Source organism: Monodon monoceros, unplaced genomic scaffold (genome assembly GCF_005190385.1).
Source record: "Monodon monoceros isolate NGI ecotype Baffin Bay Population unplaced genomic scaffold, NGI_Narwhal_1 Super_Scaffold_6, whole genome shotgun sequence".
NCBI lineage: Eukaryota > Metazoa > Chordata > Mammalia > Artiodactyla > Monodontidae > Monodon > Monodon monoceros.
In genome coordinates this window covers 83,976,247-84,002,924 of record NW_021703783.1, presented here as the reverse complement: position 1 = coordinate 84,002,924, position 26,678 = coordinate 83,976,247, and the positions used below count along the sequence as shown (strand labels likewise).

Sequence of the window (26,678 nt, the reverse complement as noted above, 5' to 3'; positions counted from 1 at the left end):
CCTGTGCTGTACAATGTATCTTTGTAGCTTACCTTATACATAGTAGTTTGTACCTCTTAATTCCCTACCCCTATGTTGCTCCTCCCCCCTTCCCTCTCCCCACTGGTAACCGCTAAGTTGTTCTCTGTATCTGTGAGTCTGTTTCTTTTTTTTGTTATATTCACTAGTTTGTTGTATTTTTTAGATTCCACATATAAGTGATATATATGGTATTTGTCTTTCTCTGTCTGACTTGTTTCACTTAGCATAATACCCTCTAAATCTATCCGTGTTGTTACAAATGGCAAAATTTCATTCTTTTTTATGGCTGAGTAGTATTCCATTGTAAATATATATGCCACATCTTCTTTGTCCATTCACCTGTTGATGGAAATAATTTTATCTTTGAACTTGTGTTTTGTAAGTAAAGGCCAATAAGACAATGGAGCATACACACAAGCAGAGGAGGTATACGCAAGGTGCACATCTGCATTACCTGCTCCTTCATTCATGTGTAGTGTCTGTGATGCTCCATGAGCACAGAATTCCAGTGAGCCTACTACATGTGGGAGTTTAGTGACTCAGAGCTAGTACAAGGTAAGCATATTATGGAAGGCATCAGCACCCACTGAGTTTTGATAGACTATGCGCATTTTAAGAAGTGAGAGAAAACAGTTCAGCTAGTTTTGTACAATGGGCTATAAAAAACAAATTGTATCATTTCAGTGATTCCTCATATGAGTTAAACACTCACATTTGCATTTAAAATGGGCATTGAACAATATAAAGATGAACAGTAAAGTTCACGCTAATCATTTCATTCGAATTTTTCTTTCCTTAGGACATTAAGTAATAAATAAAAATATCATGACATGTTGAGAGACAGACTGCCAAAAAAGGGAAGAAACTTTATATTTTAGTAAACTTAATGGCACTTTTCCCTTGCTTCCTGAACATTTTGCACCAGGCTCCACAAAGTATGTAGCTGGCCTTGGTGGAGAGCCATTAAAAAAATCCTGAGCAGGGAAGAAACATGACAAGACTATTACTTTAGAAAAATAACTCTCAGCAGAGTGTGGAAGTTAATATAGAGGGAGGCACAACGAGGAGAAAGAAGATCCCTTATCACGGTCACACTGGCAAAGGATGGTACGGTCTGTGCTAGGGCAGGGCAGGGGGATGGGGAGAAATGGGTAGAAGTGTGAGGAATTCATGGGCAGAGTTCTAGGGCTGGATAAGTCATTCCATGGGGGAGAGGAAGATAGCTTGACTCCAGACTTCTGGCTTCAGCCCCTGGGTGAAGTCATTCACTGAGACGTGGAATAGAAGAAAGAGCGAGTATGGGATGGTGAGGGAGGAGGGATGGGTTGAAGAGGAAGGGTGGTCTGGGGGGAGAGGGGATAGCCTCTTCATGCCTGGATCTATGCAGTACTTCTCCCTCTGCCTTCTTTCATCTCAGCTAGGAGAACATGGGGAAAATCAGCTCTGTATGAGTAAGAGTTCTCTAATACAGAGACTTCGTGACATTCCTCTCTCCGGAAGAACACTTAGAAATTACACGAAGGCAGAAGAATATAGTTCCCTGTGCTATACAGTAGGTCCTTGTTTTTTATTTTATATACAGTGGTGTGTATCTGTTAATCCCAAACTTCTAATTTATCCTTCCCCTCCCCTTTCCCCTGTGGTAACCATAAGTTTGTTTCCTATGTCTGTCAGCCTGTTTCTGTTTTGTAAATAAGGTGATTTGTATCATTTTTTTTAGATTCCACATATAAGTTATATCATAATAATTGTCTTTGTCTGACTTACTTCACTTAGTATGATAACCTCTAGGTCCATCCATGTTGCTGCAAATGACATTATTTCATTCTTTTTTTTACAGCTGAGTAATATTCCATTATATATAATTCCAGTCCCAGGCGTGGGATTACTGGATCATGTGGTAAATATTTTTAGCTTTTTGAGGAACCTCTATAGTGTTTTCCATATTGGCTGCACCAATTTACATTCCCACCAACAGTGTAGGAGGGTTACCTTTTCTCCACACCCTCTCCAGCATTTATTATTTGTAGACTTCTTAAAAAATAAATTTATTTTATTTATTTTATTTTTGGCTGCATTGGGTCTTCGTTGCTGCGCACGGGCTTTCTCTAGTTGCGGCGCGCAGCTCGAGAACGTGGGCTCAGTGATTGTGGCACACAGGCTTAGTTGCTCCGTGGCACGTGGGTTCTTCCCGGACCAGGGATTGAACCCGTGTCCCCTACACTGGTAGGCGGATTCTTAACCACTGCACCACCAGGGAAGCCCTATTTGTAGACTTTTTGAGGATGGCCATTCTGACTGGTGTGAGGTGGCACATACTCTTCTTTATAGAACTTTCTCTTCCTTCTATTCTATTAACCTAAACGTAGCCTAAAGAGAATATTTTCTGACTAACTCATTCTAGGGAATTGTGGCAGAAACCATTGTCCCCAAATTATTACTCCCTTCTCTTTTCTTTCAATAACAGAACCCCTGAATTTTTAAAAATTTTTATTTATTTTTATTGAGATAGAATGCACATATCATAAAACTCAGTGTTTTAAAGTATACAACTCAATATTTTTAGTAGATTCACAAGGTTGTGCAACCCTCATCACTATCTAATTCCAAATTATTTCATTACCCCCCAAATAAACCCCATGGCCATTAGCAGTTGCTCCCCATTCTCTCCTCCCTCCCTCCTCTCTGGCAGCCATTAATCTATTTTCTATCTGTATGGATTTTCCTATTCTGGACATTTCCTATAGTTGGAATCTTACATTAGGTGATCTTTAGTGTCTGGCTTCTTTTATTTAGTATGTTTTTAAGGTTCATTCACAATTGTAGCATGCATAAGTACTTCATTCCTTTTTATTGGCAAATAATATTCCATAGTATGGGTATACCATAATACCATATTTTGTTTATCCATCTATAGTTGATGGACATTTGGGTTGTTTCCCACTTTTTGGCTATTATGAATAATGCTACCCTGAACATACATGTACAAGTTTTTGTGTGGACAGATGTTTTCAAATCTCTTGGGTTTACACTAGGAGGGAGTTGCTGGGTCATATGATAACTTTAACGTTTTGAAGAGCTGCCAAGCTATTTTCCACAGTGGCTGTGCCATTTTACATTCCCACCAGCAGTATATGAGGAGAATCCTTGGTTTTTAGCTGGGCATACTAAGCCTGGGAAAAGGTCAATTTTCCAGCTTCCCTTTTAGCTATATATGGCCGCACAACTAAGTTCTGGCTTATAGGATGGGAGGTAAGCAGAAGTGGTATGTGCAGTTTCTGGTTGAAACATGTCCTCTGTCGCTTTCTCCAACCTTCTGGTTTGGAAGGTCGACTTAATGACTGGAAGGCCAGCAGCCATCTTGGGCCATGGAGTGACTTTGTGAAGGAAAGCCAGAGGACAGGATAGAAGGAATCTGTGACTGACACCATGGAAGGCCATGCTACCCCCTTGGGCTTTTTAAATATGGAGGAGACATAAACTTCTATGGTGCTTGACACTATTATCTTTTTCTTATTAGTTACAGCCAAATCTAACCCTAACTGATACCGTTACTGAATTCCTTTACTCACTGAGCAAATTTTCATTGAAAGTCAATTAAAAGCCAGGTCCTGAGCTTGGTGTTAAAGAAATAAAGATGTATGAAATAAGGACTGAGAAAATAGAAGCAATCAGAAAAGAACTCCTTCAGCCTCCTCCATTTCATCCACCAACCTACTGTCTCATGTATCAGCCTGAATGCACTGTCCCTGCTTCCATCATGTGTGACTTGTATCCCACTCCTTTTTGTCTACTCAAGGACTTTCATCCTGCAATTGTCCCTTCACCCTCCTGTATCTTCAATTTTCCTCCCTACTCTATTGGATTATCCTCATCAGTGTACAAATAATCTAAGAAAAACAGTCTTCTCACCCCTCAGTTTCTCCCAGACTTTTATGTTTTCTTTAAGCAAACTGGAGTTAGGTTTCTGTCAGTCGCAACTGAAAAAATCCTGATTAATACAGGACACATGGATAGGTACCTATGGAAACAGCCAGTGTACTTTTCCCCATTCGTCTTCAATGGGTAAAAAGAGTATAGCTGCATAGAGTTCATCCTTCCTCTCCGCAGAGGACATGGCAACTCTAAATTGTTCATTTGTGTACTTTCTTGTCGCCAACCTCACAGCTGTCCAGGGATTTCAGATATAGTTGTGTGGATGTTTGAAATCCACCCTCACAATAGTTTAATAGGAACCAATATTTTTAATGAAACATTTTTTAAAATTTCTCATGTTTACATGAAAATTCCTCTTACATAGTTTTGCACAGATTATCTGTTGAAGAGGAGAATACTTGGCTTCAGAATTTAAATGAGGGTCATAATAAAGACAGTAAAATGAGTGAGAGATACAGTGCTTAACATCGAGCATATATTTTTTATTTTTTTAAAAAAATTTATTATATTTTAAAAATATATTTATATATTTAAATGAATGAATAATTGGATGAATATTTATTTATATATATAAATTTGTATTTATATAAATAAATAAATGAATAATATTTATAAATTATATTTATTTATATATAAATATACATTTATTTATATATTTATATATTATTTAATATATTTATTAAATGGATGAATTAATGAACAAAATTAATTAAATTAACAGTTTGCAAATTGTTGTATTCCCAGAATTGGTTTTGTAACTTAGTTGGTTTGAATTTGGGATGCATTTTCCCAAGGAAACAATTTTATAAATGGTACTTAAGTGCCAAGAAATCCCACTAAGGCTGTTTAGCCAATAGTGTAGCAATAAAATGTAGAAAAGTAATGGCATTGTGTGAGAATGCGGTTTAAACAATTTGGAATACTGGTGATTGAGGAAAAGTAACTTTAATTAGGAGATGAGGTGGTGCATGAAAAATGTGGTAATTCCGAAGGGGACTTCTAAGACCTTTCAAGTGTTCTGGAGGGTACTATCTCCTTTTTTTTTTTTAAGAAGATGTTGGGGGTAGGAGTTTATTAATTAATTAATTATTTTTTGCTGTTTTGAGTCTTCGTTTCTGTGCGAGGGCTTTCTTTAGTTGTGGCAAGCGGGGGCCACTCTTCATCGCGGCGCGCAGGCCTCTCACTATCGCGGCATCTCTTGTTGCGGAGCACAGGCTCCACACGCGCAGGCTCAGTAGTTGTGGCTCACGGGCCTAGTTGCTCCGCGGCATGTGGGATACTCCCAGGCCAGGGCTCGAACCCGTGTCCCCGGCATTAGCAGGCAGATTCTCAACCACTGTGCCACCAGGGAAGCCCTACTGTTTCCTTTTTACATCTATTTTCAAATAAAAATGCATGCATTTCTCTCCCTTGGCACAGTCTTATACTATTCTTATCAGCATGATCATTATTGTTTTCTTGGTAGGCAATTAACAAATGTTGAGTTTCCAGTTGGATGGAAGGGTAGGAACAAAGCAAGATGGAAGGTCGAGGGAAATTTCTCTTAAGTAATTGGAAAAGAGTTGGAAGAAATGAATATGTCATAAACAGCAAACTTGTATTTCTTATTATGTGTCTCAGTATTCAGAATAGAAGGAAGGTGACACAGAGAGGCTTACTATTTATACAGGAAGTAAGACCCACACGTAGAAAGAAAAAGCACTACTGGGTAAGTCATGTTGGATGACAATCAAGGCGATGCCTGTTCAGTGATCTTTGGGGCCAGGAAGGGAGCAGGAAGTGCTTGAGTCTGACCTTGTGCAAGAGGATTTCAGTGAGAAAAGAGTTGGGAGAGTATATGAGGTGAAATTAACTGAATGGTACTTGATAGAAAATACAGAAAACGGGGCTTCCCTGGTGGCGCAGTGGTTGAGAGTCCGCCTGCCGTTGCAGGGGACACGGGTTCGTGCCCCGGTCCAGGAGGATCCCACATGCCGCGCAGCGGCTGGGCCCGTGGACCATGGCCGCTGAGCCTGCGCGTCCGGAGCCTGTGCTCCGCGACGGGAGAGGCCACGGCAGTGAGGGGCCCGCATATCGCAAAAAAAAATAAAATAAAATAAAATACAGAAAAAGGATGAAACACGGTGTGAGCATGATTCTACCAAAGAAGAAGAAAGAATATGTTGGGGAAAGGATGCTGGATGATTTCCCCATGGAGCCTACACGATGGCTCAGGAAAGGTTAGTGCTGATCTAGAGCCAGACAGGGAATAATGAATGGCCTTGGAGTTTTCAAGTGATCAGGCAGCATGTGATACTTTCAGAGGTGTTGGCAATTCAGATTGTGCCTTAATATACCTAAGTGTTTCTATAAAACACAGAATTTGTATTATTTTACCATATTCTGACCGTTTTTGTTTGTTTTTGGTTGCGTGTCCTATTACGCAAATCTTACAGATTCCTAAAGAAGGAGATTTTGAAACCCTTACCTTTGGTATTAAAAGATGTCAAGTACTCCCCCTTCCCTCCTTCTCTCCTTTCTTTAGCTTTCTTTCGTTAACTGACTCTGACCAAATCACTTCATTCTTTGGGTCCCTGATTATTATTATTATTTAATCTCTAAATGACAACACTGAACTAGATTATCTATCCCTTCCACTTCTAAAAACTTGATTATGAAACTTTCCAAAATGACAAAACACAGCAATCGACGAGGACGAGCCCTAATCATATTGGCCAAATTAAATAGCTGTGGTTTCCCAAAAAGTTACTTCTAAATATCACAGATGATTCAGTTACCCCCTTTTTTTCCCCTAGAACTAGTAGATCTGTCTGCTCTCAGAGCTGTTACGAGGGCACTGAGATTTACGTAGAAAAAGTGGTGCGGGAAGCGCGGGATTTTCACACAGCATTTCACAGATTTTCAAATCAGCAAAACTGTTAGCTCCTATCTCCTTGACTCAAAAAATCTGGATAGCCACAAGCAGATAAAACCTTATCTTTCCGCTCTTGAGTTCCCCCTCCTGGGCTTTAGATGCATTGACCGGCATAAGATTCGGCCCCTTAACTGCTGAGCCTAACACCCCAGGCGTTCACTTGGCGCCTGGCTGACCCGTGGGGGTCTGAGGTTTCCCGCGAGAGGTGGGCGCGGGGGGGAAAGCGGGGCCGCCACACTTCCGGTGTCCGGGTCGGGCGCTCGCCACACTTCCTGTTGATCCGGCTCCGCTGAGGGCCGGGCGGAGAGGAGGGCCGGCGGGCGGGCGGCGGTCACTCACTGGCCAGGCGTGGGCGCACGCGGGGCCGCACTGAGTGCAGAACGTCGTCCGCCTCGTCGCCTGAGCCTCGAGCACTCTCGGCCGCCGCGTCACCTGCCCTCCGTGCTTTCGTCCGGCCCTCGGCCCCGCTGCGCGGCACCATGCCCGCCGTGGACAAGCTCCTGCTAGAGGAGGCGTTGCAGGACAGCCCCCAGGTACCTCCCGCCGCCCGGGTCCCCCTCGCCCTAGGGCTTGAGGCCGAGGAGGCCCTACCAGCCCCGGGGTGGAGGCTGGGAGTACGCCGGGCCCCCTCGGGGGCGAAGAGGGGGCGGGCCCGGCCCTGTGTCTTGAGTCCGGGATGCTCCGGGAGCCGGCATCCCTCAGAAAGGGCTGGAGACGTCGGGAAAGCCCCCCGCGGCCGGAGTCTTTGTGTCCCGACCCCTTTCCAAACTCAGCTGAAACCGAGGCTGCTCGGCCTAGGCTTGGGCTCCACCAAGTGCCCCGGGCAAATAATCTTTTTTTTGCCTCAGCTTTGTCGTAAGATAGGAATAATTGTACCTGCCTCCTAGAGTTGTTAGAATTAAATAAGGAAATGCCTGTCAGGTTGTTCGCGGGCAATGTCTGGTACAAAATAAGAAGTCAGTTTTACTTATTATTACTACTACTGATATGATGGGACCTGGTGGATTTAGGACCGGAGTGGGATGTAGAGAGCCTAGACCTCTTCCCCAGCGGTGCCAGACCTCCCTTTGGCCCTGTTTTCCCATTCGTGAAGAGGAAATTACAATACCTGCCCTATTTGCCGCACAGGGGAACTTCATTAGCGCACCCGAGATGAGAATCAAGCCCTTTGAGCTCTGTAGATGAAAGCTGGTGTGCAAATGTAGTAAATGAGTGCAGAATGACATTACTTCATAAGTCAGTGCACCTTTCCCCAGGGAACCTTTGTTCTTCTTCATTAACATTTCCCCAGCTTCATATCTGCCCTAGAGGCTCTGCATCCTTGGGTTATTTCAATGCCTCTCTTTATTCCCTAGTATCTCAACTCTTGAAAAATTAGAGTAAGAGTAACCTCTTTTCCTTTCACCGTTTCTCATCCCTTTGTGCTTCCTTTCCATTTTCTTCTTAGTGAATTGTGCCTCCCCGGGATGATCCTTTGATGGACTTACCTACACCCACTCTGCACCTCTCCAGTTCAGAATTAGTAGTCAAAAGGACTGTGTGCTTAGTTGCCTTGTGCCCATTTCTTTGTGATCTTCTTACATAGGCAAGTAAGAAAGTGTAAGCAAGCTGTGATTTTTTTTTTTTTTTTAATTGTTATCCGCTGGTCTGACTGACTTCTCAAAGGCCTCTCTGAAGCCTCTAAACTTCTGGCATTTTAATGGGATCAAAACCCTGGGTAGAAGTCATTTTGTCCATCCTCACACCTGTTGCGTGCGATCTGGAGATAATATTGTGGAATTTCTAATGATATCATTTTGAACAGGGGTTTCCACTTGCTTTGTAGTTGGAGAAACTGAGGTGCAAAGATATATTGCTTTCCTAACTGGACATGGTGATGGCTGAGCCAGGTTAAAGCAGTGGCACTAACTGATTCTCCACGTTGCCCTCACCGAGGAGTTGCATTTGGAATTTTTGGCTCTCACATCAGTGAATAGGCACTGGTTCTGAGTTGTTTATAGGATGTGCTCAGCAGTGAGGTAGGAGACAGTGGACTGGCAAACGAGTCAGGCCACTTGAGTCCTAATTGTGGCTCTAACACTAACTTATCATTTGATTTGGGCAAGTCACTCATGCTCATCCTGTGACTGGCTGGGTTTTCTCATCTGCAGAATGAGGGCCACGGAGCAGATAATATTTAAGGGGCTTACAAGTCTAACATATCTGCATGATTTATAGCTGAGCTTGCATGAGGAAGAAGAGGTTAAGAGGCATTGTCATTCCTATTTAATGTTCCTCTTTATGTAGGGAATTTGTCATTGCTTTTGAGACGTGGGTGTCACCCTGTGAGGGTTCTCGGTGAGGTTTGAATGGAAGCAAACTTCCAGGAAGGTCTTTGATAACCATCAAAACATATTTAGCTCTCTTGTATGGGGTATGTGCCTAATGCGGCTTTACTGCCAAGGAGATTCATAGACTTGTAACTGGAAGGAATCTAATCCAACTCCTTAGTTTTATCTGTAAAGAATAAAAGCAATAGCAAACACCTGTGTCATGCATTTTTATGTGCCAGGCCCTGTTCTCAGTGCTTTACATATGTTAACTTAGCTAATCCTTTCAACAGTCTTTTGAAGTAGGTACTGTATTAAAATTACCAAGGAGCTGAGAAGTTAAATAACTTGCTCCCAAGATTATACATTATCAAGTGGCAGAGCCGGGATTGGAACCCAGGCAGTCTGCCTATGTTGTTCAAGTTAGCCCAGCTACCTAGCACCTGGCTTTTCTGTCATCAGTGACCTAAAATGTTTCACTAAAAGGAAGTGATCTTAAGAAACCATCTATTGTTTCCTCTTGTTTTATGTAGAGTATTTATGAGGGTTGCTCCAGTAACCTGGTTGCACAGGATTCATTAAATGAACACAAAAGCTTTTATATTTGAGCTCAGTGACCCAAGAAGAGCTGAATAGCAGTTGACTGACCTTATACACATCTATTCATGCCCTTTTAAGTTCACAGTGCTGCACAGTGTATTATAAGACAAGTCTTTGTGCGTACATGTATTATTTCTGGTTACCTCTGGTGTATGAAAGATGAAATGTTTTAGGGATTAAGCTACTTGTCTCCACTGCTGTTTGCGAGCCTCTGCTCCTTGCTAGGTGCTGCTAGATGCTGGGAATGTAATGACAAATAAGATAAGAGTGCCTTCCCTCCGCTGGTTCACAGTCTGTTCTGGGAGACAGATAAGGAAAGCAGCAGTTGCAGTACTGTGTGAATGCTGCTGTGATAGGAACACAAATGCTGCTTTGAGCTGCTGCAGCTCACACCTCTCCAGGGGCTTATTCTCTTTCCTGTAAGTAGTGTGCTTTTGAGATAAAGTGTAGCACTGTTGCTTGCTGTTTTGTTACGATATTTGTTTGTTTCCTTTGCAGTTGGCACAGCTGAAGCACAGAGAATTTAAAGATTAAGTTCTGAGATTATTCAGTGAGAGGTCCAGCTGGGAAACTAGGCCTTTTTTAACTCAAGCAGGATGCCTCAAAACATTACCTAGTGGTTTTGTCTTCATTGTGGAGGGCTTTTGTCCTGCTGTACTCTTTGTTTATGATACATTTTCCTTTCAGTAGGCTTGGTTCTACTGAGACATTTCTCTCCCTCTCCCACACTATGGGAATAAGAGTTTTAATTGTTTTTACCTTAAAATATATATATGTGTATAATATTTATACTTACATATGATAAATATTAAAACATTTAAAATATATTTAAATATATATAAAATATACACGTGTGTGTGCGTGTGTATATTTTACAATCACAGCTGTTAAAATTGTGCCATTATATAACTAGATGCTATTCTTAGGAGTGAAAAATGTCTAGGACTAGTTTATTAGATGACACCCAGTTTCTTTATTCTAAGATAGAGGGTAATGTGGAGCTAAGGCTAAGGTGTTTGGTTTCGTTTTTCTGTCCATGCATACTCTTGAGAGTGTAGGGTAGTAGAAAAAGGACGGAATTTAAATCTTGATTCTGCAGGTTACTCAAACTCAACCGCTTGTGTTTCAACATGGGTAAAATTAGAATAAAAATAGTTGCTTAATTCTTATGAAGAATAAATAACATATGTAAAGTATCTTCATGCCTGCATATTATAGTAACTTCATAAATGATTGCTGTTATTGTCTTTATAAGTGATATGCACCAGTCTTTCGGATTTTTTTGTGGAACTTTCGAGCAACTGGTATACCTGCCTGGTCCTTGGTCTTATTCCTTCATTAGGTCTCAGAACATTCCTGTTCTTCCAAATATAAGTTTAAGCAGATGCGGAGCTGATAAATGTGGATATTAAAACAGTGTCTGAGATAGCTGGGCATATTTTTTTTCAAGGACGATCATGGCCTAGTTAGAAAGGGAAGACGGGAGTGTTTTTGTCAGTTCCAATGGATGTCATGGTAAACATGTTCAGAATATAAAGAAAAAAAAACTTGTGATGTAGTTTTGGCAGTTATCACAGGTGAGAGCATGACAGTAGGATGACCCAAGAGAAGTCAGCTCCAAGCAGTCAGCATCCTGCCTCCAGACAGGATGGTGGGCTGTGGGCCAAAGAGCATGCCCACTGATGAGACCCACCTTTGCTAGGTGGTGGATGCAGCCTCCTGCGGTGGAGAAAGCATGGCCACTGGTACCAGCCAGACCTGGGTTTACATCGCAACCCTGCTGCTTCCCAGCTGTGGGAGGTTGAGCAAGTTTCTTAACCTTGATGAGCCTCAGTTTCATCATCTCTAAAATGGGATTAATGTAACTGTGGGGTCTACCTCATAAAATTGTCGGAAGGATTAAATGAAGTAATATTTAGTGCTCAGCACAGTGTCGGACACATAGGAAGTACAGAGTAAATGGTAGTTTTAGTTTTCTTTCTACTCTCTTTATGGAGGACATTTATACAAGCCCTCTCTTTTCATCCTGTGGCTCATTTTCCATTCTATGTATTTTATTTCTAAGAGTATTAAAAACAATAAATAGGACTCAATTAAATGGACATCAGTAGTATTTAAAAAATTAAATATCCTCAATCCAGTTGTATCACTCTTTTTCATTCTCTTAGATATACTGTTATAGCAAAGAAAGGAACGAGAATCATCATAAACATTGAAGGACTTCTCCAGCATTGGCACCACAAATACCAAAAGATTCTCTCCTATTAGATGACATTTATAGATAACTGTGTAGATAATAGTGTTGCTTTAGTGTTGAAATGAAATCGTAACATGTGAAACCCTTAGTGTCCAACATGTGATAAGCAAAGTTCATTAGCGTCATCTGCTATCACTGTGTATTAGGCACTGGTAGGCACTTTATGTAATTCATTACCTCTAGTGTTCCCTGCAAATTAGTGTTAGAGCCTAAATTTGGACCCAGGATTGACACGGTCCCAAGGGGATCCCAGATCTTTTGAGAGGCCCCAGTAGACTGTAAGCTCCTGGAGAACAGAGTTGGTTCTGATCACCTTTGAATCTCAGATCCCAACACAACGTTTCATCAAATATTGGATGAAGGCAGAAGTATATACATGAATGAATGTAGAGTGATAGACCAATCACTGTAGGTTCTCAAAACGTCTTTTAACAGTCTTTGTTTTTCAAGTAGTGTATTTTAAAGAGATGTGATAAAGAATTCTAAACCAATGTTTTTCACCTACTCATTGACATCCATTAATGGATTATGAGATCCAGTGGGTCACATCCATGATTTTTGTTTTGTTTGTTCTGATCCTTCTGTTGATAAGAATTGGTACTGAAGAGAGTACATTGGTCTGAGAGCAGGTATTTTTAGCCTTAAAGACCTCGGGCAAAACCAGGATAAGCATGTACTACTGTGAAGTCCACCAGAGTTTGTCAACAAAATCAAAGGTAGAATGATTCAAACGTCGGGGTTCCTCTTCCAGTTTATTGGGGGTGCTTTTGGGTCAGTTATTATTCTCTTACCTGAGATAGGTTAGAAAAAGAAAGAAGGAATTGAAATTCATTTGCAGGAAAATAACGAACCTTAATGGATTGTTCTTTGTAAGGTGCCTTTGGTATCATCTCATTAAAGACATTTCTATAGCTTACTCTCCATTCTATGCCTAATGGGTTATTTTCTGAAATATAGATCCCATTATCACTAATGTAGTATTTTAAATTCCCACTGTGCTGGACACATTAACAAAAGTGCCTTGAATAGATATGGTCTCTTATACTTGATACTTCTTTAGGCACCGTCCAGTATATAAATATTTCTTTAGTGCTCAGCGTATCAGGCACTACGCATGAAAATGAGAGGAAATACCTTTCATCTAAGACATTGCTCAGCTGCTCTCGAAGCACTGAGTAGTCTTCCCAAAGGAACTGAGCTAGCATTCTTAAGTTGCTATTTGAGTTTTATGCCCAGAGCTTCCACTGGTGGGCCCATGGTACATGAAATTTCCTGGTCATGAGTTTGAAAATTGGTTGAATAGAATATGACGAAAGACATGGAGCCTGACTGTGGTATCTTAAGTGGAAAGAATGACACACCCCTGCAAGACTTCCAGGATTGCAGAAAACCGGACAGATGGTTAACTGCTGTGATGATGCAGTGCTGGGTGACCACACCCCAGGTATACAGACAGGCCAGACATTGAGTTCAGTTTATGGGCTTGAAGGGAGAGACTGCCCTTTTTAACACTTATTTTATTGGATGGACTTTACTGGTACTTAGGTAGAGGCTAACGTCGAGACAGATAATAGCCCTTGAGTCTTCTTAATCCTTTAAAAATTGGCTTTCTTTCCCTGGCCCCAGTACTCAAACTGTATTCAGTTTGCCCTCGCAATGTAGTCTAAAGGATTAGAAAAGAAGTTCTGAATTAAAGCTCTAGGAATCAGCTTATATTAGTATTAGCAATAAAAAAGTAAAGCCAGACAACAGACATCTTCCCTCCCCATATCTCTGTGTGCGTGTGTTTGTTTTACCTCCATTGTAACTTCTCCACTTGGAAATAAAATTGACCTCTTTTCTTGCAGACTCGCTCTTTACTGAGTGTATTTGAAGAAGATGCTGGCACTCTCACGGATTATACCAACCAGCTGCTCCAGGCGATGCAACGCGTCTATGGAGCCCAGGTATCCTCCTGCCCCCTCACCTGGAGAGGAACAGAGTGGGAGCCCTCTGCCCACCTTGAACTTCTCTCAGGAGGTTGAGAGATTTGAGTCAGAACACCACCATTTAAACTTTTGAAATAAAATCACAATTGTTTTTCTCTTCTGTTCACCTCAAAAAACTGAGGACAGTTCATTTTCACAGGTTAAGAAATAGGGTAATTTTTCTGTAACTAGTAGACCCAGTAGAAAGGTACCACATAACTGCTTTTCAATTTTTAAAAAAATTCTACTCCAAAGGGAAACATTTGAGTCTCCTCTTCCTACTTGTGAATGAGTGGGTTCAGTATTCTAAGGCATGGCTCTTTGTCTTTCTCATAAATGGTCAGTCTTAGATGTCAGTGCAGGCGAGTAGAGATGTTTTTTCAAGGGCTTCCTCTGAAAAGACTTGAGTCACAGTTCTGGAACTGTTGGGTGGCTTCTTTGTTTTGAGGAACAAATATCTCTGCCTTGCAAAACCATGGAAAATAAATTGCTGAGTAGCAAAAGTGGATCTTTTTAAGATCAAGAAATGCCCATGTATGTTACTTTCTAAGAGAAAACTTGTGAGCTACTTAAAAATAAAATTTGTTATGTTACACATCAAAATATTATGGCAACCGATACTTTTCATTATTGATTCCTTGCCGACTTAAGCCTGTATCTGTTTATATGTTCCTTTTTCTCATTGACGATCTCTAAATAAATACCACATTCAGTGTATAATAATAATATAATATATCAATAATCATGTATACTCATTTATTTTACATAGCTCTTAATATTCATATATAATCATTTATTATTATCATGGTTTTATTAATCATTCATTCATATCCTATATGGGGAAAAATCTCAGCTCTTGCCATTAGGGAGCTTACAACTGGGTTGGGAGACAGACAAAAATAATTACCAAAGAGTGTTAGAGGTGCTAGGAGAGAAGGGTCACCTAACCTGGAGGAATTGTGCTGGGCACCCAAAAGGAGGTGATTATGATAGTTGAGACTTATTGAATACTTCATAGGTTCCAGGTGCAGTTTCAGGGGCTTTTACATGTAATCATTTCACTTCAGTTCCCTAACAACTCTGAGGTGGGTGTTGTTATTATATCTTCATTTTATAGGTCAGGAGATTTAAGGATTCTGATGATGAATGACTTTCCAATTCCACCCCATTAATACATGGTAGAGCAAGTCAGCCTGAAGCCAAAGCCCAAACAATTAACTGCTAAGCGTAAGGGTGGTAGCCTGAGCTAGGGAAGCGGCAGTGGAATTGGGAAGAAGTGGATTGGTGACTGATTCTATGTGAAGGGCTTGGATGGGTGAAGGATGAATCAAGAATGATGCGCACGTCTTTGACTTCAATAACAGGGTGCATAGTTGGGAGAATACAGGAAGAGGAGCAGGGTGTGTGTGTGTGTGTGTGTGTGTGTGTGTGTGTGTGTGTGTGTGTGTGTGTGTGTGTGTGTGGCAGTGGCAGTGGCAGGAATGGCAGGGATGTCGATCTTAATTCTTCCCTTTTTTTTTTTTTTGGTCGCACCATGGCTTGCAGGATCTTAGTTCCCTGACCAAGGATTGAACCTGGGCCCTTGGCAGTGAAAGTGCAGAGTCCTAATCACTGAACCGGCAGGGAATTCCCCTTAATTCTTTCTTGAGAGGCTGATTTTGAGGTGTCCATGGGACATAAGAGTGGGGAAAGAGATCTCGTTGAAAGTTCAGGTCCAGAGTTCAGGCTGGAGATAGATATTTGCAAACTACTGTATTATAGAAGTGTAACTTGATTAATTGGAACTAATTTTAACGACCAAAAGAATCATGTGCACATTTGTGATTTTGCTCGTTTGTTTAGGTAAAACATTTAAAAACTGGGACATACTTTGTCGATTTTTTAAAAGCCCTATTTATTTCTATTACATGTTTTTGTATTTTTCCCTAACTATTCAAAATTTAAGAGAACAGAAAATTTTTTACTGAGCTTATACCTGCTCTTTAGTAGTTTGAATGTTGTTATCAAATGATTTTTCTCATGTTTAAGAGTCCCAAGACTTACGGACTGTGACTCCACCACTCCCAAGAGTCTCTGTTCTGCCTTTCCATGTCTGTCAGAATCATTTACTTGGAGATGTCCAGATGCTCTTTTATGCGTTTTTTTCTTTTGAGCCAGAAAACTGCATTTTGTCAAAATTAAGTGGGTCTTGCATTCCAAGAGGCTGTAACCAGCTTTTACTTCACATCACATGATCATCACATGGGTTACTGGCAGAAGCCCTTCCTTCTGCCTCGGCATTTCCTGCAGCAGAAGCTAGCAAGAATGTCTGGCTAGTGCTGCCAACTCAGTGACAGATACAAGCAGTGGTCAGTGGCATTCAGATAGGCTGGGTCAGGGTCAGTTGTTTTTCAGGTTTATTTGAACATGTTTTGTTTTGTTTCTTTTCAATTAAATTAAAAAGAAAACTTTCTAACTCCTCTTTGATCAGTTTGTTTATATGTATGAGGGTGGGAAGAAAGAGAAAGAAAGAAAGAGTTACCAATGTTTTCATTCAACTTTTTCCCCCAAAGTTATGTTTTCCTGGTTTTATTTAACATTCTTCCTTAAATATTTTACACCTAGTTGTGTTAAATTGCATTAATAGAGTTTTATAATTTCATTTTTAAAAACAGAGGCACTTAGTAAGATGTTATTTTTCATTATTATATTTTTTAAACCAGATTTATGCTGCTGATAAATGATAAATGTTCATAAAAGATACTTAAAATCAGGCCACATGGTAAGTTTCTGGATTCTGATATAGTGAATAGCATTTGGACCTTAGTTTTAGAAAGAGGAAGAGTTAAAAAAAACTAGAGGAAAGTTCTGTGAACAAACAGTTTTGCTGATTTTGGCTAGTTTGGGGGAGATTTTAAATTTTATTTGGCTTAAGCAGTAGAATGAAGCTATAGGCTATAAGCTGTTTTCAGCATTTTACAGCAGTCCCTGGTCACATCTGGCCTCCTAATTGTCAGATGTGCCTTTGCACATGGGGGAACTGAGTACTCCATGGGTCATCTGAATGAAGGAAGCCGTACACACTTCTCATGCAGCAAGAGACGGGTTACTTAGAAAGCTCTGCTATCTTTCAAACTATTGACTAAATTTAAAACTTCTATAGTGTCTGAATAGATGCATGGGCATACTTATGCAGTAAAATCTGCTCAAATTATGCATTTAATACATTTGGTATACTTGTTTTGATTCTGTATGTCTACCGTGATTTTGTTTCTTTCCTAATGAGGTTAAAATTTTAAAAAATCTTTTCGAAATGGATTTTTTAGGGTCTTACAATGAAATTTACTTACGTAAATTTCTTACTTCTCCTCTCAGACATTGTATTGAGAGAAAGGGAAGGTCAAATGATGTTCCTAGCAGTATTAGTGAAACCTGGCATCTCCTGGAACCTGTCTTTCTCCTCCAAAAGATGACAAGCCTCTGTAGTTGGTGCCTTCAGTCTGGATGGAATTTTTTGTTTGTTTTGTTGATTTTTTTTTTTTAAGTACATTTTGGATGGAATTTTTCGAAGTGAGAACCATGGTTCAGACTCTCTCACTTCCTTTCAGCAAAGCAGGCCTACACAAACACAGTCTCATCTCTGCAGCTGCTCTGAACCAGACCTTTGGGAGTGTAGAACTCCTGATCCTAAAATGTAAAAGCCCACATTGGAGTTGGGAGTAGTATCTTTTCAAACTGGGGTGAGACCGTGGGAGGGGATAGGAGTAAAATACCTTGAAGGGAAGATATGCATACATTTGGTATTATAAAGAAGAAAATATTTTTCTTTAGAAATGATAATATATATAGATATCAAGCTAAGTGAGTTAATGTTCCTCTTGGGAAACAGAGTAGTGGGCATCCAGGAGTGTGAGCTTGTGATAGGGGAGAGAGAAGGATTTGGGAGGCAGACAGGATCAGAACTGTATATTTTAATAATAAAAATATTATTAGGCACATAAACATACCACACACTAGGCAAGGCACCGCCTGTGTATAATCTCATTTAGCTTTCACAATAAAGGAGAGGTATTATTATATAAGAGAGGTTATGTAACTCGCCTGTGGTCACACAGCTGATGAGTGGCAGGAACAGAATTTGAACTCAGGTCTTTGACTCCAAAACCTGCACTGTCACTCTGAACCCCTGTGCTGTATGTACTCTTTCGACATACTGGTCTCTAGAAATGACAGCAGAGGCTAAGGAAGTGGGAGTCTTCAAAGGTTGTTCTTGTCACCATAGAACACCCACACTTATCAGCCTAACAGCTTTGTAGTGTGTTATGGGTGGGAGCCACCTCCTTTTTGTATCCCAGAGTAACTTCCCTTGTTTAATTGGTTTTTATCCATAATGGTTTCAGTCAGTGCATTTTAACAGCTCTCAAAAACAGTCAAATTGAGGTTTCTGTGACAGGGACAGAGAAATATGTGTGTAGTTTAAGGCATTCGGGAGTAGAGAGCCCCTGAGTGGTTTCTGGAAGCACCTTCAAAGACCTGAGTTTTTGCACTTGATTTGCATGTGGGATCTACAGCCTTCCCTCATTCTGGCATTGAAGGCTTTCAGATTAGTATGGAAGATTATTCTGGGCCAGGCTCATTCATTAGGTATGAGGTTAAGTATGTGACCTTAGATGCATCAGATCTGAGTTCCAGTCTCGACTTGGCCACTTGCTGTGTGACCTTGGGCAAGTCACGTGATTGCCTGAGTTTCCTTGTTGGTTAAACAGAGGCCATAATAATACCCACCTCATAGGTTGTTATTAGAACTAATACCTGTAAAGTATAAGATCAGTCCCTGGCACGAAGTGCTCACTGTTAACATAACCAGCTTCTAAGCCTTAGAATAATAGTAGTTATGATAGCACTGTACCCTGGGACTGCTACTTGGGTTAAATAGAAGCTTGGTCCTCTGATCTTGACCTTCCTGAAGGAGCAGTCTGTACATTCCTCACTTCCTCACTGCGTAGTTGATGTTTGCTCCTCAGGCACCTCAGTCTGGGCTCCATCCCCTATTGGTAGCACAGGCTGCGTAATGCCTGGTTCATAGCCTCTCTCCACCCTCCATCCCAGGTAGCGCCCGATGCTGTTAACAATGCCCCCCCTCGAAACTGTCCTTCTTTGGTTCCTGTGACAGTGTCTGTCCCGAGTCTCTACCCACCATTCTTGATTGTTTTCCTTTCCTGGCGCCCTTATGCTGCCTGCCCCTTAAGTCTTGGTGTTCTCCAAAATTCCACAGGAGTCCTTCTCTGGTTAGTCTCTACTCGTTTCCTGGGCAAGGTCACTTCTTCAGCAAAGCCTGGCCATTCAGAATCTATTTCTAGCCCTCGTCTCTAGGTCCTCATTCCAAACGACCTTTGCCTATTGTCACTGTGGAGAGTGAGTTTTCAGCTCTTACCTGGGCTATTGCAGCACCGTCCTAAGCAGTCTTCCTGTCGTCAGGGGCTTGTTTTCCCCTTCAATCCATCCTTTACTCTCAAGCTACCACATGCAAACCTCCCTTCCCTCCCTGTCTTCACCTGCTTCTGTGGCTCCCTGTAACCACAGGCAGAGGTAAAAATTCCTCATCAAGGCACGCAAAGCTCTTCATGAGCTGAGTTTCAGCCTACTCTAGCTTCGTCTTTGGCTGTTCCAGAATGTGCCAGGCCCTCTGCACATCTCGAGACTTTGCTATGCCCTTCCTGCTTCCAGGACTCCACATGGACCCCTTGCCCTGGCAAATGGCCTTCCCAGCAAATGGCTTTTAAGACTGATCTCAGGTCCGAGGTGTCTGACACCTTTTCTTTCTTCCTTTTCTCCCTTCGGACGAAAGCACCCTTCACCCGTGTGCCCAGATGCCCTGCACTCTTGTTGGTCAGAGCACTGAGGGACAGTGGGGGATTTTCTTTCCTCCCTGTGCACTGTGAGCTCTGAGAGCAGATTGTCTTTGTCTCCGATGGCCAGCACCTTCCGTGGCCCCGCTCAGTGTTTGATAAATAGGTGTTAAATGAAAGACTGCATCCGGGCCACCTCGACCAGACCGTCGGCACACCCCCTCTGTGCGATTTATTGTCCCTCCCAGATCTGTGTCCCCTTGTCAGCACCTTAGCTCGGTGCACTGCCATCATGGGTCATCCAGTCTAGGGTCCATTCGTCTTGGACTCCCCCTCCTTCCTCATTCACTCTAGCCTGTTGTTTTTGCCTCAGCGATACCAGGCATATCTCTGCTACTTTCTGGCTCGGGCTCAGCCTTCTTTCTCTCTCACTCGACTTCAGGTGGTCTCCTGACCCTCATGTCATCCTCTTTTTCCACCACAGCCATTCATGATTTTTCTTCTGCTCACATCTGACCTTGTCATTCTCCTGCCAAAGTTCCTTGGGGCTTCCCTGCTGCTGGCAGAATGTCAGAGTCCTCAGCAAGCACCCCCACATGGCCTGCCCCAAACACAGCTCTCCAGCCTCTGTCCTTGCTACATTCCTCGCCACTCCCTCTGTGCGCAGCCCCCCCCCCAGGGGGCTCCTGATCCAGTGCGACCCCCTGACCCCAGCTTTGGGGTAGTGCTGTGATGAATCAGACTCTCAGCCACTTGGCTTTAGGTAACATTTCTGGCCAGTTGTTTAGCCTAGATCAAAGCAGTGCCTACACTGTGACTTTGACTCTAGTGGATTTCCTCTGCCCCTGCTCCTGGCCTCTCCATTCCTGCCCAGAGGCCTTTGGGTAGTTTCAGGTGACAGTTGCAGTTAGCGAGCGCTCTGTGCCACCATAAGGTAAACATTCCTTTGGCCAGAGCTCAGTTTTCCTTCCGGGTTTGTTAACCACTGGTCTTTCTGCCTTGGCGCCAGCCTTGGGAAGTTCTGATGAACATAGGATATTCTGTCAGTAAACCCTTCGTCAGGTCATCTCTTAAGGCTTCCTATGAGGTACCCAATAGCATAGATAGTAACCAGAGAGCTTTTCCAGGGTGTCGGACTCTTACTCGCAGAACTCCATTTAGAATCTACATTTTACGCCACCACTTTTGCTGGACTACAGCTAGAAAAGTATGGGATTTATGCTGTTATCTGTAGTGCCTGTGAGGCCTGCTCACTGGGTACAGTACTATTAAATACAGTTTTGGACTTCGGATCAGAATAGTATGGTGTTAAGCACTTGGACTTTAGATTTTGAGTCTGACAGATCTGAGTTGAATCGTTGCCTTGCCAGTTACTAGTTGTGTAATTATAGAAAGGTATTATCCTTTCTGAACCTTTTTCTCCTCATTTGTAAAATGAGGGTAAGAATATACCCTACCTCATAAGTGCCTTGTAAGAATTAAATGTAATAATATATAAAAAGTGCTTAACAGCAATGTCAGGTCCTAAAAAAGACTCAGTAAATGTTAGCAGCTATCTTTATTATTGTTACTGCTAATATTTACTCTTCACGCAAGTTCCAGTTTTGCAAGTCTTATTGAAGAGATAATTAAGCAGGCTTACCTCACAGGGTGTGTATGTATTAGGTAGAGCATTTCATAAAACCTTTGTGTACAGTAGATTAAGTGTGAGTAAGATTAAAGTTGGTCTAGTTTAAAAGACTTTTCATGTCATGTGCTCTGTATAGGAGAGGTTCATTTCTTTTCAGGGCAGATGACAGGCCATTTTGTACATGTATTGTTTGTACCCAGTGGAATCATGCTGGTAGAACAGAATCTTGCTGCCTGAAATCACACACATCTGAAATACATAGCACTTTCAGAAAGTATTTCTAGGGGAGACCCAGCAGAGTCCACTGTACACAGGAATTTTGGAAGCAGTTGTCTGTTGTGTGCGGTGCCCCTTCTTCCCCAGCCTCAGTGGAGTTGTGCACATGGCACACGAGTGCCCCCCATTGACCTGGGCACAGTCGGATGCCAGCAGCTCCCTGGCAGGTGTGTCCACTACACGTGGGGTGCTTGCCAGTACCTTCTAAAGGAGAGAAGAATTCAAGTAGCCTGTGGCACTTGCTTGTTACGAGCACGGAGGGTGGTTATCATATCTGTTGACCGGTCTCTAAAGAATACAGATATGGGGGAGTAATATTTTAGACTTAGGTAAAATAAAGAAAAGAATGGACTAGAAGAGTAGAAACTAGAAGAGTAGAATTCAATCCTTCTTGAATTTGAAGGATTGTAGCTTCATGGAGAGCCTCCTGAGGGAGCTGTGGCAGAGGACAGCTCTTTTGAGACAGTTACTGTCTAAAGCAGGATCAGTACTTTACAGCCCTTGGACTGTAAGGGACTCTTATTTTTGTAAATAAAGTTTTATTGGAACGAAACCATACTCATTTGTTCATGAATTATTTATGGCTGCTCTTGTGTTGTGACAGAGACTGTATAGCCCATAAGCCAAAAATAATTGCTATCTAGCCTTTTACAGGAGAAGTTTGTCAACTCTAGCCTAAGGCAATGGCCTTCTCAGGTCTTTTCTCTTGGCAGGACTTGGGATCTTAGAGAGTAGTGTTTAAGAGTATGGATTTTAGACAGACATGAATTCATATCCCAGCCCTGCTACTAACTAGCTGTGTGACCTTGGGCAGGTGGCCTAACATCTCTGTGCCTCCATTTCTTCTGTAAAATTGAGTTACTAATTAGAACATGCCTGACAGGGTTGTCAGAATTAAATGACATAGTTATTTGGTATCTGGCATGAATTAAGTGCTGTGTAAATGTTAGCTGCTATTGTTAGGATGATTCTGTGGGTCTGCAAATCATAGTCTACATGGGGCTGCCTGGGGAGGCAGATGGCAAGGTAACTTGAACGAATCCATCTTAAGTGCACTGCTGCTAACTCAGAGAAGAGGAGATGGGGATTTTCTGATACAGCAGGGTAACAGCTCAGTGAATGGGCTAAGACCCTTGTTCCCATGCGCCCTGATCTTCAAAACAGCACTGCTAAAGATGGTCAACTGGCTGTTTCCTGGCTGACTGCTTTATGCCGGTCCACTCTGTATTTTATTTCCCACCATTTGTGATGTTGCCTTACAGGGTTAGGAAGTATTTCTCCCCTCACACTATGATTCCAGGTATTGTTTAAAAACTTGAAATTTATATGAATCTTCTAACCTTGTTTGCTCCTTCATTCATCAAACATTTGTGGAGTGCCTGCTCTGTGCTAGGTAATGGTTGCATGCTCTTGTCTAGATCCAGGACATAGTACTTCTGGATTTGTTTGTTTGCCCTCCTGTTGGCTTTGTGACTGCCAGCTCTGGTTAGTTTTCAAAGTGGTGGCACCCCAGTAGGATGCCAAAGCCAGGAATTATCATTATGTTTGCCTGACTTTATTCTGGGAGAGAAGAGAGAGCACCACGTTTCAGGGTCTACTGATGGCTGTTTCTTGGGGCAGATGAAGGAAGTCAGGGAACAGGTTGACCAGTTATCTGCAAAGAAGGCCCAAAAAACATAGGATTAGGCTCTGATGGGTCTTGCAAAGGAGGCCCATGAAAAATAAAACAAGCTCCAGCAGAGTTCAGGCCTTACCCCTAAGGAACAGCAAACCCAGGGGAATTAGAAAGGAAGTGGAGGCCAAGGCTGGCCAGTGCCCTCCCCTTGTCTGCTCCAGGTCAGACCCAGTAGCTCCCTCCCTCTCTTAGGAATACACCCTGAACTTAAAAAGAATCCTTAACTGAGCTTTAGAAACGTAAGACTGGATGTGTTGATGATGGGAGGATAGTGGTAGACAGCTGCTGTGTAGCCGGAGATCAGAGGGATAAATATGAGAAGAAGAAAGTGGACAGTATTGGCCAGTGAAAAACAGCACAAAAAGGGCCTTCCCAGGCATCGTAGCTGTGCTTCTGTGTTACCATCCATCATTACTGACCTAGTGCTGTAAGTTTGGTAGAATCTGACTGTGTCATAATGTTGCTTAAATTCCCACTGCACTTAAAGTCTGCAACTGGGCTGTGGAGCCCCGCATGCCCTTGCTCTGCCTATGTTGCCAGGCTTGTCTCATTTCCACGCCTTGTACCCCATGTTCCAGCTATGCCCTGCTTTATAGCTCTTCAGACAGGCAGGGTGCTTTTACTACATGCTTGTCCCTCCTTCTGGAAAGCTCATCCCCATGGCTAGCTCCTGGTCTTTCTCCAGGGGTCTGCTTAGAACATCTCTTCTATGGTCTTCTTGAGGACCATGCAGATCCTCCAGTCAGAGCCTCCTACTGCACGCAGTATTTCCTTTGTGGTTCTCATGCTTGTAACTATTTTTTAGTGTCTGCTTCCCCAGTAAACCCCATGAGGGCAGGGACCACGTCTTTGCTGGAGGTTTGACACATGTTAGTTGTTCACTACATTTGTTTACTGACTGAATGACCAGAAGGAACGTCAGTTTATAAATGATGGGGAGGAAAAAGCAAGCTTTAACCTTTTAATTTGTTTTGGTCTTGTTTTCCAAATAATTTCTGAACAAAATATTTTATTATTTTACAGATACATATTATGTTTAAGTGGGTCTCTGAGGTGGCATTTTTCAGTGACTGTGTATGCACTGGACAAATCTTACTTTTCTCTTCTCCCTACAGAATGAAATGTGCCTGGCTACTCAACAGCTTTCTAAGCAACTGCTGGCATATGAAAAACAGGTAACTTGATATATATGTGGCATATAATGCTGTGCTTAGGACTCAAGCGGAGTTCTTATAAAGGAATTCTCTAGAGGCAACCTTTAGAGACCTTCCTTCCTTCCTTTCTTTTTTTCCATAGGCAATTTCCATTTTTTCTTTTGTCTTGCCTTTTCCTATCCACTGATAAATTCTGATGATTATCCCGAAGTCTTTATGATGTATTCTTATTAGCCTACAGAAGTAATCAACTGCCCTGAGGGTTCATATTTTCCAAGGGACTACAAGTGAATCAACACTAAGAATTCCAGGAAACAAACTGAAAGATACCGTTATATCTCAACAGAAGGGTGCTGACCGACAAAGGAGTAGCCTGGGAAGGGTTGTTGACTACGTGGCTGGGGCAGAACAAGGGGAGAGCTCTAGTTCTCCGCAGTCAGACGCTCTGACCTGATGTGCTCTTGGGAGAAGAGAGGAAGTCGAGGTGGAGGGCAGGGTATTGTGGGGTAACGCTATGGTGCTGAATTCCCTAGCATTCAGTTAACACCTGCTGCTTTTCTTCTTTGGTGGTAGAATTTTGCTCTTGGCAAAGGCGATGAAGAAGTAATTTCTACACTCCACTATTTTTCCAAAGTGGTGGATGAGGTAAGATAGCCACATGGCAAAATTTTATTTGATTCTTTTTTGAACTTTCTTTCATCTTTATTTTGGCCCACTTTTTATTTTTAGATATCTACTTAAATATCTGAGAAGGTATCTCAACCTTATCTTCCAAGGTTCATTTCATAAAAGAGGTTGTATGCTGTTCCATTTGTTTCTGGTTTGAGGGGTAAGGCTTTGGTATATATATGAACAATAGACTGAAAGAAAGACTTCTAAGAATTCAGTTTCCTAAGGAGGGAGAATTAGTTTCTCAGGGCTGCTGTAATAAAATTACAAGTAGGTGGCCTAAAACAATAGAAGTTTATTCTCTCACAGTTCTGGAGGCCTGAAGTATGAAATCAAATTGTTGGCAGTGCCACGTTCCCTCCAAAGTATCTAGGGGAGAATCCTTCTTTGCTTCTTCCAACATCTGGTGACTCTGGGTGTTCCTTGGCTGGTGTGCAGCATAACTCCAATCTCTGCCCCTGACTTCACATGGCCTTCTCTCCCCACGCCACCCTCGTGTTTTTTCTCTTCTGTCTGTGTCTTTTCTTCTTATAAGAGCTCTTGTCAGTGGATTTAGGGCCCACCAGGATAACCTAGGATGGTCTTTTTTTGAGATCCTTTATTGAATCTGCAAAGACCCTTTTCCCAAACATTCACATGGTGTTTGGTATAAACATATCTTTGGGGGGAGTGCGATTGAACCCACTAAAGAGAGATTTCTTACAACTATTTTTGTAGCTGTATTGTATAATACATTTGGAATATTTGTGAAAAGCAGGTATTGTTATAGAAAAAGTACATAAATCGTAATTGTAAAAAACACGAGCTCAGATGCTACTGGTGTTGGGCAGAACCCTCTGCCAAATTAGGTGGTATGAACTGTTTCACCTTCCAAGGAGTATGTAGTACCTACAGTAGAATATCACCATAGAGAATAAGCAAAAAAGGCAATGTACAGATGCCATTTCACTGTGCAATCATTGATATGAACGTAACGCTATCTTCAGTTCATAAAATGAGAAACTAACGTTCATATGAAATTGTATAAGTTGCCTGTTCATTCATTCAACAAATCAGTTCACCGAGGCATTATTCATTCAACAAACATTTACTGACCACCTACTATTTAGCAGATGCAATTCTAGGCACCGGGGATATAGATACAAACTGTCCACTTCCTTGTGAACTTTGTCCTCTGTCCCACTGCTGTGGCTCTTTGAAGTGTGTGATAATATGGATGCATATCTATTCCAGAAGAGGAGGAGGATGAATGGAGAATGGAATTAGAGAGGAGCAGAAAGTAAATTTTTTTGAAGGTGGGGAGAAGAATTTTTCTTAATTAACAGTGAATGAATAACCCAGGGGGAGAAGCAGTAGTCTACACCCACTGAAGTTATGTGTTTTCTTGACTAGAGGAGATTTGCTCAGGAGATGTGATTAGTTGTCAAAACCCTAAACCAGGA

General features: G+C 41.9%; 1 protein-coding gene across 2 annotated transcripts in view; it reads left to right on the top strand.

Annotated features, from left to right (window-relative positions):
• The first annotated feature begins 7,124 nt into the window (after positions 1 to 7,124).
• APPL2 (adaptor protein, phosphotyrosine interacting with PH domain and leucine zipper 2) overlaps positions 7,125 to 26,678 on the top strand; it is a 52,883-nt gene continuing 33,329 nt past the window's right edge. The window contains exons 1-4 of one of the 2 annotated variants that reach the window (XM_029204373.1): positions 7,125 to 7,404; positions 13,885 to 13,983; positions 24,529 to 24,588; positions 25,141 to 25,212. In XM_029204373.1, coding sequence (XP_029060206.1) covers positions 7,351 to 7,404; positions 13,885 to 13,983; positions 24,529 to 24,588; positions 25,141 to 25,212 — 285 coding nt within the window. In that variant the 5' untranslated portion in view covers positions 7,125 to 7,350. The remainder of the gene's footprint in view (positions 7,405 to 13,884; positions 13,984 to 24,528; positions 24,589 to 25,140; positions 25,213 to 26,678) is intronic. The other variant, XM_029204374.1, reaches the window with a different exon arrangement.